The 14,886-nt window shown below is 34.8% G+C and overlaps 2 protein-coding genes across 3 annotated transcripts; one reads left to right on the top strand and one right to left on the bottom strand.

Annotated features, from left to right (window-relative positions):
• Window positions 1–338: 338 nt before the first annotated feature.
• Window positions 339–683, bottom strand: LOC143620265 (uncharacterized). The gene has a single exon (XM_077091980.1). It carries the CDS (start codon window positions 681–683, stop codon window positions 339–341), a length of 345 nt encoding a protein of 114 aa, XP_076948095.1.
• Window positions 684–2,240: 1,557 nt separating this feature from the next.
• Window positions 2,241–13,955, top strand: LOC143620362 (protein NO VEIN-like). 2 transcript variants are annotated; one of them, XM_077092069.1, is made up of 15 exons: window positions 2,241–2,480; window positions 3,512–3,852; window positions 4,064–4,526; window positions 5,018–5,131; window positions 5,257–5,313; window positions 5,507–5,635; window positions 5,971–6,084; window positions 6,295–6,436; window positions 6,828–8,332; window positions 8,408–8,620; window positions 8,902–11,085; window positions 11,180–11,292; window positions 11,425–11,776; window positions 12,085–12,660; window positions 12,742–13,955. In XM_077092069.1, the coding sequence occupies exons 1-15, from the start codon at window positions 2,241–2,243 to the stop codon at window positions 13,852–13,854; spliced, it is 7,656 nt and encodes a 2,551-aa protein (XP_076948184.1). In that variant the 3' UTR covers window positions 13,855–13,955. The 2 variants fall into 2 exon arrangements, with proteins under 2 accessions (XP_076948184.1, XP_076948183.1); XM_077092068.1 differs by lacking the exons at window positions 2,241–2,480; window positions 3,512–3,852; window positions 4,064–4,526; ... (1 more) ...; window positions 5,971–6,084; window positions 6,295–6,436 and having other exon boundaries at window positions 5,114–5,386.
• The last annotated feature ends 931 nt before the right edge of the window (window positions 13,956–14,886 follow it).

Raw genomic sequence — 14,886 nt, 5'->3', positions numbered from 1 at the left:
TAAGTCAAGGGCGTAATGGTAACTTTAGTTATTACATTTATTTTCCCTTTTCTTTTAAGCCCTAATAATAAAATCCATTTAATATCATCTTAACCCTAATATTTATATCATAATAATCAAGAAAACTGTCTACCTGTTGGTGTTCATCACTTTCGATTCGAACCCTATTTTCAACACACTCTTCATCAAATTGACAACAATCAGCACTTATTCTGTTATTACACACACTTACCCTCTTCGATCTGCATTGTCAGCTGTTCAATTTCCATAAGTTTGTTGGTTGTACAAGCCATACAAGCAATCGAACATCAACCCTCAACAAACAGCCCCTACAAGCCCTAATAATCAACTACCTTGAGATAAATATGCAGTGTAGGACAAGCAATGCACGCAATTGACGGCGTAGCATCCATTGACGTACACAATACATGAACTTCTCTCGCAACCGTTTCCGCCGTCTCACGGTCGTACCAGAACTGGCTTAATCTCCAGTCCTCTGTCACTAACGGCACCTCTTTTCCCTCCGCCGCCGTAGCTCCGCCATTGTCTGAGGCGATTAAGCGGTTCTGTTCCGATAGAACCTCTCTTAGAGCTTCTAGGGCGTGCGCACTCAGCGTCGGAATGTCGTCGTCTGAACCAGCTCCGGCGCCGTCGTTATGATCTCTGACGTCTTCAGCTTCCATTTGCTAGAGCTTGCGAGTCGGTTAACTGAGTCAACACACTGACAGAGTAGTCTACTAGTATCGTGAGGCGGTTTAACAATATAGCCTAGTGATTACAATTGAGGTTTAACAGTGACATTGAATATTAGGGTTTACAATTGATGTTATATTGATTGTTATGATTTGAATATTAGGGTGAAGATGATATAAAAGGGATTTGATTATTAGGGCTTAAAAGAAAAGGGAAAATAAATATAATAACGAAAGTTAACATTATGGCCTTGATTTAACGGACAAATTAAACGAGATTACGAAAAGGTATTAAAATGACCAGTTTTTGAAATATGAAGTAGCCAGTTGCGAAAAATTCAAAAAAAGCCACATGTACTAAGAACATTGTTTAAAGGATTAAAGGTTACAAGTGTTACTTCGTTCCTAATGACCCTAGGCGGTCTACCCTATATTGTTAGAGTGTGAACCGCTAACGATGGATCATTAGTTTTAAACAATACTGAGTCTAAAATTTTAAATTTATAAAATTGAAGAACATCTTTATATACAACATTTGTTGTTTTATCACAAGTATTCCCATCATCATTAAATATTAATAATTTTAGATCACGTTTGGCTATTTTCTACTTGTTTAACTTTCATAATTATACTTGTTTGATTTTCAATCAATATTTTACTTTTAATTTCTTTACAATTTTATAACCCAATTGTCAAATGGTTTTGACTCATGACTCATGAATAACTATGATGAATGAGATGAGATATTAAAAGATTAGAAATAGAATTAGGCTAGAATAGAATGTGAGATTGATGCATAAGACTCGTTGTTTTATTTTATTTGAAGAGTAAGATAAATAAGATGAAATAAGATTCAATTGTCAAATGGTTTTGACTCATGACTCATGAATAACTATGATGAATGAGATGAGATATTAGAAGATTAGAAATAGAATTAGGCTAGAATAGAATGTGAAATTGATGCATAAGACTCGTTTTATTTTATTTGAAAAGTAAGATAAAATAAGATGAAATAAGATTGTCAATTTATCATCTTGCAACACCTTAGAAAAGCTATGAATTATTAAAGTAATTAAATCATATCACGAATAAAAAAGTAAAACTTAAAATATTTACTATAAAAAAGAAAATCAATTTATACTAGTTTTGAAAGTATGCAATAGTTCTCAATCACGTGCGTGATTAAGCCAAAAGTCTAAGAGTCTTCTACATTAAGCAAACTCGAAAAATATTACGTCACGTCACGTGGGTGTGTACAAATTAAATTATATCATCTACAAAGTGTTCGTAAAACGTAACTTGTAGGCTAAGTTGTTTAGCTTTAAAACTCCAGGGGTTCGTTCTAACACATCCAAATAGTTTAGTACCAAAACTTAAAAAACACTTTTGCAGATAATCAACTTTTAAATCGGAATGAATAATTAATAACATCCACGTGGCATAATGTTATTGCGGTAGTACAAAAGCCAAAAGGCCTTTGTTTATATAACCATATTTCCCGGCTTTGCATCGTAGACCAAAAGACGACCTTTTACTTTTAGTTACATAATGTACGGACATAACCGCCAGCAACGCTACGGCGAAAGCAGTCGCAGCGCTGCAGTATCTCCGGTAGAGTGTGCGGTAGTGAAAGCTCACTCGGATCTTCTGGCCACCGGTGAAAGCGTATCCGCGTGGACCGTCTCACAGTCAGCGTTGGTGATACTCAACGCTGTTTCTTTCGAGTCGTTAGGGTTTCATATGCAGAACGTTCCATCACTTAAGCGGCTCATGCTTACTGAAGCAAAGGTAAAGTTTCAGAGTGATCAGATTTTTTAGTGTTTTTTTATTTATTTATTTTATTTTTGTAGTTGGTTAAAGAGGTCAAATTATTAGTGTGTTGACTGTTGACCTTTGACTAGTGTTGACTTAAATTAGTTAGGATGTAGACTAGTTAGCTAGATATTTGTTAATTGTTATTCAAAGTTTCTAACTATTGGTGCAAAGTGCAAACGAGCCGAGCCCGAGCTCGACTAGGCTTGAGCTCGGCTCGTTTAACTTACACAGAGCTCGAGCTCGGCTCGTTTCGAGCTTTAATTTCAAAGCTCAGGCTCGGCTCGTGAATAAATGTTGAAGCACAAGTTCGGCTAGGGATCGGCTCGTTTACTATTTATCATTTGTTTTTTTTATGTAATTATAATTACTTTTATATATTTTAATTTGTACAGCTCGGCTAGCAGCTCGGCTCGTTTGCACCCCTATTGATGAACACAAGTGTGTTAGTTACTAACTAACACTTGTGTTCATCAATACGATTCTGATATGAACATCATACTTCGCTTTTTAGTGTTTTGATTTTTTTAGTTGGTTAAAGAGGTCACACTAATCACTATTAGTGTGTTGACTTTGAGTTGGTTACTTGGTTAGATATTTGTTATTAGAACTAACACACTTGTGTTAGCTCATTGTTGAATGTTAATCTTGAGATGAGTTAAAAGAAAGTTGAGAGAATTAAAGTGGCAAGTTAGTTTAATTAATTAGGTTTTAGTTAATAGTTTGAAAGTTATCTGTTAAGTTTTTGAATATTTTGCAAGTTTATCTAGTTTGTTTGAATGTCTATAAGTTAGTAGTTTGAGTTTGACAATGTTCAGGGTTAGGGGTTATTGTGTCAACAAGTTAATATACGGAAAGAGTTGATCGTGGTTGAGATCAAATACTGTGTCTGTGGTCTTGGGCCTGATTTGCAACAGACAGCTTATAGATTTTTTTGTAGCTCCAACAAACACAGCTAATGTAAAATACAGCTTTCTCTCTTTACTCTCACCATATTGATCTTGTAGGTCAACTCTTTTATACATTGTTTTGCTGGAGTTCAAAAGATCACTTCATTACATGACTTAGAGATGGCAATCTGTGAAAGTGAGGGGATTAAGAGCTTTGAAGAACTTGGATTGGGACCTATTTTGAAGCATCCACTAGTTGTGCATTATTTTTCTGTAGGGCCTGAGGTCACAGAAGTCTGCAAAATTACTACTGAACAAATTGTTGCTTACCTCAGCAAACTCCCTCGCAGAAAAGGAACGACTTATTATAAGATCACGGTTGATGAATTTTCGGATTTTATAGCAAAGAAGAGGAATATAAGCCGAGAACATTTATGCATACGAATTCAAAGTCTGGGGTACGAATTTTATAATTCATTATTACATGCTTACATAATCAGTGAATGACAAAGTGATTTTGTTTAATGAAAACATGCTCATTTACAGATATTCCTCTTCAGTATGCTTGTTTTCTCAAAAAAAAAAAAAAACTTATTTAGTCTCATGTAAAAACCTTTGTGCATTCAAAGATGCGAGTTTATTGATTTTTTTGCTGATGTTTGTCTACAGTATGCACATTGGGCATATCATACGTGGAAGGCAATCTGAAAGCACTATTTTAAAAAAGTGTCTAAATGGATTGGATGTAAAGTCGATTCTTGATGACAGCGAGGATGATGATGGAAATGCAGCAAAAGATGATGAAAATGATAAAGATAATGATGTACAAGAATCTAACCTTTTTCCATCACAAACGACAAAAGTTTGTCTGGATACTGAAATGAAACAAGGATCAGAAATCAAATATTTTACAAAATGCGTAACTCATAGAACACCTGATAAACGGATGGCTGGGACCAAGTATATACCGAAGTTTCGACATTTGGATGTGAATACAGGATTTATAGACGATAATGCAATCGATGGGGATGTGGAAACAGGATTTATAGACAATAATGCAATTGATGGGCATACATGGAGGTTCATTAAGATATGGAAAGACTCATGTGAAAAAGAAGACAATGCAGTTGAGGTATGTTGAAGCTCTTCACTATGTTACATTGTATGTGAGTTCATTATAATTTTTGAAATTTATATCTATTTCACTTTTCTTTCTCTATGAGTTTAATTAAAAAATTCCACGCTTATGACAAAGAATGGTTTTGTCATTTTTTTTGTCAAGTATATTACTTAATTTTTTGTTTACTGACCGGTATTATGGATTCTACTTTTAATTGTTAACTAATTCGTATCAGGCGATTCATGATGTATGATGAGTTATTTTAACGTTCACTTGTTTTCTTTTTTTTTCCTTTTTTTTCATTTACATTTTGTAAATGTGTAATTTATCAACTTAGCTTGTATATTCTAATCTCTTGCGTATGTTATATTGTTAGTTACACTTACAATATTAATAGTGCCATAGTATTTAGAGTTCTAGTGTCGAGCCACGGGCCTGGTTTATCTTTATATATTGTAACTCTATCGAATGAAATAAAATCAATCAGTTTTACCATTTTACAGGTGTTTGGCAAGATGCTTGATTTTTATAACGGTAAAACGAAGCAAAGGACGAAAAATAAAGCTATAGTAGCAATGATTAATTCCAAGCTACATTTTCAATTGCTAACGGTTTCAGTAAGTTAACCATGGTCATTTTCATACAATTATTGCCATGTCAATGTATTACTTATGTTTTTGTTATAAACGCACTGCCTTTTATTTGCATTTCTGAACACACATCTTTTATTTTTTTGTTGCAGATTGCATCTATAAAGTTGGGCTTGTGGGACCGCGTGAGTTCTACATGTGCTGCTGATGTTAACACCAAATTCGAGGCAACTGGGGAGAATACTTCAGTTGCCAATAAGCATGATTTGGAGGGTGGTGCTGGTAATTTTTTTTCAATATTAATATCTCTTATTAGTTGTGTCTTTCTACTTTTCTTTCTCTGTTTCAAACTGAGTGTAGTTATAAATTATCTCAATATTATTATCTGCTATTTTGATCAAGTTTAAATTTGAGTTTGAAAGTGTGGATGTGAAAACAGGATTTACAGATGGTAAGGGACTCGATGAGCTTTCAAGGAATTTCATTAAGATATGCAAAGACTCGTGTGATAAAGAAGAGAATGTAGTTGAGGTATGTAGAAGCTTTTTACTATATTGTATTCATTTCATTGTATGCGAGTTCATCAAGATCTGGACAAAGACATTTACAATAAAGCAAACTTTTTACGATTTTTTAACAAAGTGTATTCATTTCATTTTCACTGTTTACTGGTTTATTTAATAAATCCCACACTTATGAGAAGGAAATGGTTTGTCATTTTTTACGAGGTAGATTATTTCTGTTTTTGTTTACTGACCAGCAACTTTTAATCTTAACACGTTTGGAAGTTCATCTAGGTTAGCTTATATATGCTATTTTGCAGGTTGCACTAGTATTGTGTTCTAACTGGTATGTTTTGCTTGTAGGTATTTGACAAGATGCTTGATATATATCATGGTCACATGAAGCCTAAGAAAAAGATTAACACTCTAAATAAAATGAGTGGTTCATATCCACATGTTGGATTGCTAAATGTTGCTGTAAGTTAACTATGGTCATTTTCATACAAGTGTGCGACGTTTGTTGACTGTTATCCAAATCTATGGGCAATTTCATATATTTTCCTCTCAACTTAATTTTACATATTTTTCCAAGTTGTGCTTTAGGGAAATATTTGTAATTTTCTCAGTTTTTTATTATATAAGCATTGCCTGTATTTGCATTTTGTGAGTATCTTCCTTTTGTTACAGATTTTATCTATAAAGTTTGGTTTGTGGGACTGCATGAGTTCTTCTCAAGCAAACAGTAAAGTGGCACCAGTAAACATATGTGCTGTTGATGTTAACACAGATGTTGAGCCAGCTGAAAAGAGCACTTCAGTTGCCAAAAGAGGTGTTTGGTTTATGAGGTTTTGTCTCAGGTTTTGCTAACAACAATATTCCTATAGGGCCGATTTAAAAATGAAATATTTATAAACAAAATAGTATGTTTAATCATATACAGTCAATCACCATGAACATTTCAAAGTCATTACAAAATGTCTGTTGTTAACGGTAGTCTTAAGGGATATAGTTAGCATTTTCCTTTTATTTTTTAGTGTTCATTTTCAGATTTATGATTTTTAGCACTTGATTATCTGATTCCTCAAGTCAAAGTTATTACCTTTTGAGAATCACGTGTCATTGTTTTCTTTTTAAGTTACTAGAACCATATGATTGTTTTTTTACTTTTCTAAGTTTTCTATTATTTTGCTATTTTTAGACTTTTTTTTTTCACTTCACAGGGATCATTCTCAAAGATGTTCTGAAGTATGTCGAGAAATATTTTGTGTCTTCTGTTTATGTTCCAGACAATGTAACTTGCCCAAGAAATCAAATGATCTTTATAAGGGAGATCTATAAGTTAGAATGTTCTCTAACTCAGTATTTTTCTGTTAATGACTTTGAAACCCTTGGTTTTGGAGATATTTTCACATTCTTAGCAGACCATATTTCTCTACTACCCACCACATGGCAAAAGATTTTCATAGTTACTGAAAAACCCGAGAAGCCTTTGGTTAAAGTTTGCATGAGTCAACAATATATGCTCGAGTTATTATCACAAGCTGCTAATAGCTTAGGGGAGAATGAAACTTTAAGTAAGTTAATGGTTTCTGAGCTGTTAAGAATGCAATTTCCTTCTGCTGGTCTGACATTACTAGAAGATGATGTTACAGAAGATCTTTTGACTACTAGGAGCAAGAATGGTGATAATGTGAACTCGAATATTGTGTTATTTTCTTCAACTCTAACTGATTTTCGGGCAGAAAAGGATCTTCTGGATGCTCATGTTTGTGCAAATGATGCAGTTGCGCTGTTACTCAGGGCTCCAATGTTGGTAGATCTTATCTCGTGGTCATGTTGGGACTATAAATTTGCACCTTCTCTAGGTCCTCTTGTAGGGTGGTTATTAAGTTATGTAACCACCAAGGAGTTGCTTTGTTTAGTAACAAAAGATGGCAAAGTTTTACGGATTGATCAGTTAGCAACCGTTGATTCGTTTCTAGAAGCTTTTCTTCACGGTTCATCTTTCGAAACAGCTTTAAAGCTCGTTTCTTTGATTTCTTTATATGCTGGTAAACGAAACGTCCCGCTATTGCTTTTAAAATGTCATGCAAAACATGGTTTTGAAATTATGTTCAAGACTTCCTCACAATTTGCTTCAAGATTTGTTCTTGATTGTCTCGGATTCTTACCTAAAGAGTTCAGAAGTTTTGCAGGTGAATTATTAGTTTCCGCATTTCGTTCGGTTACTAAAGATGCTTATATGTTGATTTCGAGTGAATGCAAAAGTACAAAGGATCATTTGATGATTCGTGAACTTGGATTCTCACTGGGCATAGTGGAATGGTTTGATAATCATTCTTTAGTTCTGTCCGAGTCCAAAGAATCAGTTGAAATCAAAATGTCATTTTCAGATAATAATCATTGTTTACTTCTATCTGAGTCCAAAAAATCAGCTTTAGAAAATGAAGTTACTCAGTCTGCTGAACTCAACGCACCAAGTGTTATGAGTCATAAAGTGTATGGTTTTGGTGACGGTTGTGTTCAGCCATTTTTAAACTTAGAGAGAGAGAAGAATGCAGCCAGTATTATCGAGTCTATTAGAGTTCAAGAATTCGGTTTGGACTCTAACATTTCAACCACTGAAAATAGCATTTTAAAAAAGCAACATGCTCGTTTAGGAAGAGCACTATTTTGTCTTTCACAAGAGTTATATTCTCAAGACTCACATTTTCTTCTCGAGCTTGTAAGTTTTTAGTTTTATTCTTTCATATTATCCTCTTCTTGCAAAAATGACATGGTTTTGTATCTTCATTTTCAGGTTCAGAATGCTGATGATAATTCGTACCCGAACAATGTGGAGCCCACTTTGACATTCATTCTTCAGGAGAAAAGTATTGTTATTTTGAATAACGAAAATGGTTTTTCTGCTGAGAACATTAGAGCGATTTGTGATGTTGGGAATTCTACCAAAAAAGCATCAAGTGCCGGATACATTGGCAAGAAAGGGATTGGATTCAAATCAGTATTTCGGGTATTTCTGTTAAATATTCGGTCCAATTTTTATTTTAGACATGCAACATATTTTTATCAGCATGAAAAAAACTGTTTTTGATTAAATGTAATTTGACACTATTAACTGCTCAGATGATGACATGCCATCTGGTATTTGGAAATTTTGTGTTTTAGTTTGCATCATGTTTGGAACCAAATCTTTGCTATAAATTAACTACCCTTCTTATCTTGCTATTTAGTTATTGTGAGTATTTGCCTCATATATGATCTGCTGAAAACATCTCTTTGATGAGAATGCAGGTTACAGATGCTCCAGAGGTTCATTCTAATGGATTTCACATCAAGTTTGACTTAACCGAGGGTCAAATTGGATTTGTTTTGCCAACCATCGTGCCTCCTTGTGACATGAATTTCTTCACAAACTTGGTCTCATCAAACACCACTAATCAAATGAAAACACACTACAACACATGCCTTGTGCTTCCCTTGAAGTCAGTGTCAAAATCAAAGCCAGCAGAAACTTCCACTGTAGACAGCATCACCTCTATGTTTTCAGATCTCCATCCATCTTTATTACTTTTTCTTCATCGTCTTCAGTGCATCAAATTCAGAAATATGCTTACTGATTCATTCATCATCATGAGGAAAGAAACAATTGGAAATGGTTTAACCAATGTTTCTGTTGGGAATGAAACGTTGACTTGGTTTGTTGACTCCCGGAAGTTGCAGGCTAATGGTATTCGAAAAGATGTAAATTTCACTGAAATTTCAATTGCTATGGCTCTTGAAGTTTTGGAAAATGGCAGTTACAATCCAAAGTTAGATCAACAATATGTTTTTGCATATCTTCCTCTTAGAACATATGGTTTGAAGTTTATAATTCAAGGGGATTTTATTCTTCCTTCTTCAAGAGAAGAAGTTGACGGTGATAGTCCATGGAACCAATGGTTGTTATCTGAGTTTCCCAATTTGTTTGTTAGTGCTGAGCTGTCATTCTGCCGCCTTCCTGGTTTTAACAATTGTCATGGAAAGGCAGTTTCCGTCTTTTTGAGCTATGTTCCTCTTGTAGGTGAAGTGCATGGATTTTTTGCTCCACTTCCAAGAATGATCATATCAAAACTGTGCACCTCAAATTGTTTACTTCTAGAAGGAGAAAATGACAAGTGGGTCCCACCATGTCGGGTTTTAAGAAACTGGAATGAGCAGGCTCGGACTCTTTTGCCTGATAGCTTGATTCACAAGCATCTTGGTCTTGGGTACTTGAATAAGGAAGTAGCTTTATCTGATACACTCGCACGGGCTCTAGGTATCAAGAATTATGGGCCTAAAGTTTTGGTTGATATTTTATCTTCTTTATGTCATACAAAAGAAGGTTTAGCATCAATGGGCCTTAACTGGCTATCTTCTTGGCTTAACGAATTATATTTAATGTCCCATCAGAATCCTGTTGATTTTAAAGTTGGCTCTGATGTTTTGAACACTATGGAAAAGACACCCTTCATTCCGCTTCTAGATGGTAGTTATGGTTCAATCAATGAGGGTATGATTTGGATGAATGTAGATGGTTCATGGAACAGCCTAGAAGCTTCTTCAAGATTGTTCGCTAATCTTCGAATTGTTAATCCTGTACTTTTTGAGGGTTCAGTCACTGGTAATTTAACTCAAATGCTTTCTAAAGTTGGTGTTCAACGGTTATCTGCACATCTAGTAGTCAAAGCACACGTCTTGCCAGCTATTTGTGACAAAAAGAATATAGTCGATAAAGATCTTATGATAGAGTATTTATCGTTTATAATGGTCCATCTACAATGTGGCTGCTCAGATTGTTTTACCGAAAGGGAGCACATAATCTCTGAGGTTTATAGTAAAGCCTTTATCTTGACAAATTATGGCTTTGTTATACCTTCTGAGGTTGCAATCCATTTCAATATTGATTTTGGGAATCATATTGATATCAGTAGGCTGATCAGTGGTGTTGATGTAAAATGGTATGAGGTTGATAAAACCTATTTGAAGTATAGCTCTCTGCAACACTGGAGGGAGTTTTTGAAGGAAGTTGGAGTCACTGACTTTGTGCAAATCGTTAGAGTTGAGAAAACTGTTTCATCTCAGACTTTTGTCACGAATATGATGTGGGAGAAAGTGATTGTGCCACCTGGATCAACTGTTATCAATTGGGAGTCTCGAGAGTTGTTTGATTTATTAGCAAAAGTGTCATTAAGTGGCGATCGTGAAAAATGCAAGTATTTGTTGGAGGTTATTGATGAAATATGGGATGATTACTTTAGTGATAAAGTTGATGCTTTTTGCAATATAGATGGAGAAATTAAGTCTTTCAAGTCTTCACTAGTAAGTATTCTCGGTGATGTTAAATGGGTGGTCTCTTGCTTGGATGACGGGTTTTGGTATCCTAAAGATTTGCTTTATTATTGTGAGGCTGTGTGCTCGATTTTTGGTGATAATGCTCCGTATGCTGTCCCAAAGGTCATTTTGTGTATCCCTTTTTATTTTTAAAACTATTTTTCTAATTTGTAAACTTCAATATATTCACATTGTTTTTTCTTTTTATATGCAACAGATTCGAAGTTCAAAACTGGTGAGTAGCATCGGTTTGAAGATTAATGTTACCCTTCACGATGCTTTATCTGTTCTTGAAATCTGGAAAAGATCTGCTACATCTTTCAAAGCTAGGTATTTGTACATCTTTTATTTTATTTTTAAATTTGTGTCAACTCGCTCATCTTGTTATCTCTGCTAAATTATAAGGTACCTTTAGTCTTCTGTCATTTTTCTTTTCTGATGTTTTATGGCTTTCCACAACAGCATATCACAGATGTCCAGATTCTACTCGTTCGTATGGACAGAATTGGTTTCTTCAGATCAGAAAAGCATGGCAAACTTAAGCAGTGGGCCGTTTATTTTTGTTCCACCATCTTCTGTTTCTTCAAGTGAAGTTGTATCTGGTGTACTCTTATCAGCACAGGAAGTGTATTGGCATGATAATGTGATCAATACAGATTGTGAACAGAGCAGAATGTTAAGTAGTTTGTATCCAAGTTTTCATGATTTCTTTGTTAATGAGTGTGGGGTAAAGGAGAAGCCACCACTTCTAGATTACCTTGCGTTTTTACGTCATTTATCAACTATAAATACTCCATTGGAGGTCGCCAAAAAGGTAAGATTTATCCACTTTAGTGTTTGGGTAATGGGTCAAAATGGGGGTCTGGACTTATGTGGGGTTGAGTTTGACCAAAAACATCTTATGTCCATTTTTTTCCAAACTTTTTATAAAATTAATTTTTAATGACCCCCTGAGGGCTGTTCTTGTGCTTAGGTGGTGATATCTTAACCATCAATTATTAACCGCCGAAGACACTTTAACATAAGTGCTATCATTTAATGAATAAAAACATAATTAGAGAATCTAGAGTGATGGACTTAAATCTTATGGCATTTTCTCAAATTTAGAATTGATTATGACAGGTTTTTGATGTTTTTGTAATGTGGAGTGATGGACTCAAAGCTGGGGCTTTGAGTTCTGAGGATGTTAAAATGTTGAAAAGAAATCTTGAAGAAAAGAACACGGAGGTGCTTCCGACCGCACAAGATAAATGGGTTTCATTACATTCGTCATTTGGGCTCGTTTGTTGGTGTGATGATGAAAAGCTTGCTGATGAATTTGAAAAGTTGAACAATATTAATTTTTTTCGTTTATGTGAACTTACTGATGAAGAAAAGAAGATGCTTGAAGTGAAGGTTTCTTTCCTTATGAAAAATCTTGGAATTCCTGCTCTTTCGGAGGTTGTTACTCGTGAAGCAATATATTATGGGTCAGTTGACAATAGCTATAAAACTTCATTGGTGAACTGGGCTCTTCCTTATGCTAAACGTTACATCTCTAACACGTATCCTGAAAGCTATCATCAACTGAAGGTGGCTGGATTTGAAAAAATAAGTCGACTGCAGATTGTTGTAGTTGAAATGTTGTATTATAAGAATGTTATAAAGAGGCCAAAGTTGGTGTCAAAGAAGAGACATGATTGTACCTGCCTTCTTCAGGTATCATACATATTACATGTTACTGTAATAGTTGTAGTAAACAGTTTGAACTCAACTGTGTTTCTGTATTGATATATACAGGAAGAGATCTTGTATGCAACGTGTGACTCGGATTCTCATTCTATATTCATGGAGCTTTCTCGTTTTCTGATCAACGGTGATCCTGAACTCCACTTGGCAAATTTTCTCCACATGATTACAACTATGACTGTGTCGGGTTCCACTCAGGAACAAATAGAAGCTTTTGTCTTAAATAACCAAAAGGTGCCAAAACTATCAGATGAAGAACCAGTATGGTCAATTCAATCTATGGGTGTCATGTCATTGAATACGGTGGCAACAGCTTCAAAACACGTCCCTAAAAGAACCCATAAGCGCAGTTCATCATCTAAAAGTAACAAAAACCGGCCACCTGCCCCTGTTTCCATTTTCTCGCGTGTGAATGATTCAAAGGTGCAAGACGTCATTAAGCAAATTGATCTAAATGCACCAACTACTCGTGAAGCAGAAATTCTAGATACTTCTAGAAGTTTGAACCGTGAGGATCATGGTGGAACCAACGCGGTTGACTTGGTTAATGTTGAACATGGTGTGGTTGACCAAGATAGTTCTTTGGGTCATGGGGGAATCTGCGCAGTTGACATGGTCAATGTTCATGGTTTGGCTGACCAAGATGGTTATTTGGGTCATGGAGGAACCAACACGGTTGATATGGCCAATGTTGAACATGGTTCGATTGACCAAGGTGGTTCTTTGGGTTTTAGTCAGAAACACCAGCTTCTGCATGGCCCGGTCAATATGGAACAGGCGTCACTCACAGGCAGACGGGGTGAGGAACTGGCGTTTAACTACTATAAAAACAAGGGTATAAAAATTGTAAAATGGGTAAATGAAGCTCGTGAAACAGGGCTTCCATATGACATTGAAGTTTGTGATGATGAAAACCGAAAGGAATACATTGAAGTCAAAACAACCGATTCTAAAAGGAAGGACTGGTTTGAGATATCAGTTAATGAGTGGCAGTTTGCAGTTAAGAAAGGTGAATCTTTCAGCATAGCTCGTGTAGTTTTGTCGGGCGATAAACAGGCTCGAGTCACTGTATTCAAGAATCCGGCTAGGCTTTGTCAGCTTGGTCAACTGAAACTTGCTGTTTTGATGTCGGAGAAGCAGAAGGATGAGTTTGTTCTCTGTTGATATTTATATTAGCTTTATGTTTTTTGCATATCTTGTGTATCAAATGTGTTTATATATCTATGATGCCTGGTTGTCTTGTTTTGTACACGAGAATGTTTAACCAGCAGGATTATTTCCGAAACAATTTCTACGGTTTTGTCTCTTGTTACCTTTTTTCTGCTATGTTAAGACATTCTGTCGATGGTTTTCTGAAATGCAATTTCTTTTGATGTTTGATTGGTTAGTATCAGAAAATATATTTCAAGCCACAACTGCAAGTTTAAAATTCACTTGATTTGAAGTATTTGGTACTTACACTTGATTTGAATAATGTTTTAAGATGCCACTAACTCCAACTTGTTAATATCAAATGTAATCATGTTAATCGTCTCATTTAATACTTCAAGAGAATTTGGAGCCAAAACTATCCATCTTGGATTGATTGTCTCTCACCTTTATTTTTGCGTTTAATTAGTACGATACGGTTCGTTAAGATTGTAAGGTAGAGGCATTCTCTATAGCAACCGATGAGTGTCACAGTCGTCGAAATTAAAGTTATATTAAACTAATTTAAGATGTCTGTAGACCTAGTTTAATGTAATTAACCAAGTATTGATTCGTAATATACTAATATGATTATTACATCTACTCATCTAGGTTCATTTACATCGCGTAAATTAGTTATATTACAAACATGTAAATACTAATGCAATACATACAACTTTTGGCAAACGTGTGTATTTACGGAAAAACTCTATCCAAATACTTTCTTGATGGATGAAAATTTAAGATTTTTATGTGATCTTATTAAAATTACATAGAAAGTACGTTTTATCCAGATTTTTGGTTTGTTTATCTGAATTCGAGTTTCCCAAACATTATGTATAAAAGTAAGTGTGTTTTTTTTTAATAAAACTTATATGCTTTAAATAAAACTTATTTAAAAGTCTTATTTAAACATCTGATCTTTGCTAGATATTATTAAACATCCACTAACTAACTTAAAAGTCTTATTTTAGGCTTAATTACCCACTATCTTGTAATTAACATTTT

This window comes from Bidens hawaiensis, unplaced genomic scaffold (assembly GCF_021521415.1).
Source record: "Bidens hawaiensis isolate Kalapana, Puna unplaced genomic scaffold, B.hawaiensis_p1.1 tig00002553_1, whole genome shotgun sequence".
Taxonomy (NCBI): domain Eukaryota; kingdom Viridiplantae; phylum Streptophyta; class Magnoliopsida; order Asterales; family Asteraceae; genus Bidens; species Bidens hawaiensis.
This window is presented reverse-complemented; position numbering and strand designations above follow the sequence as displayed.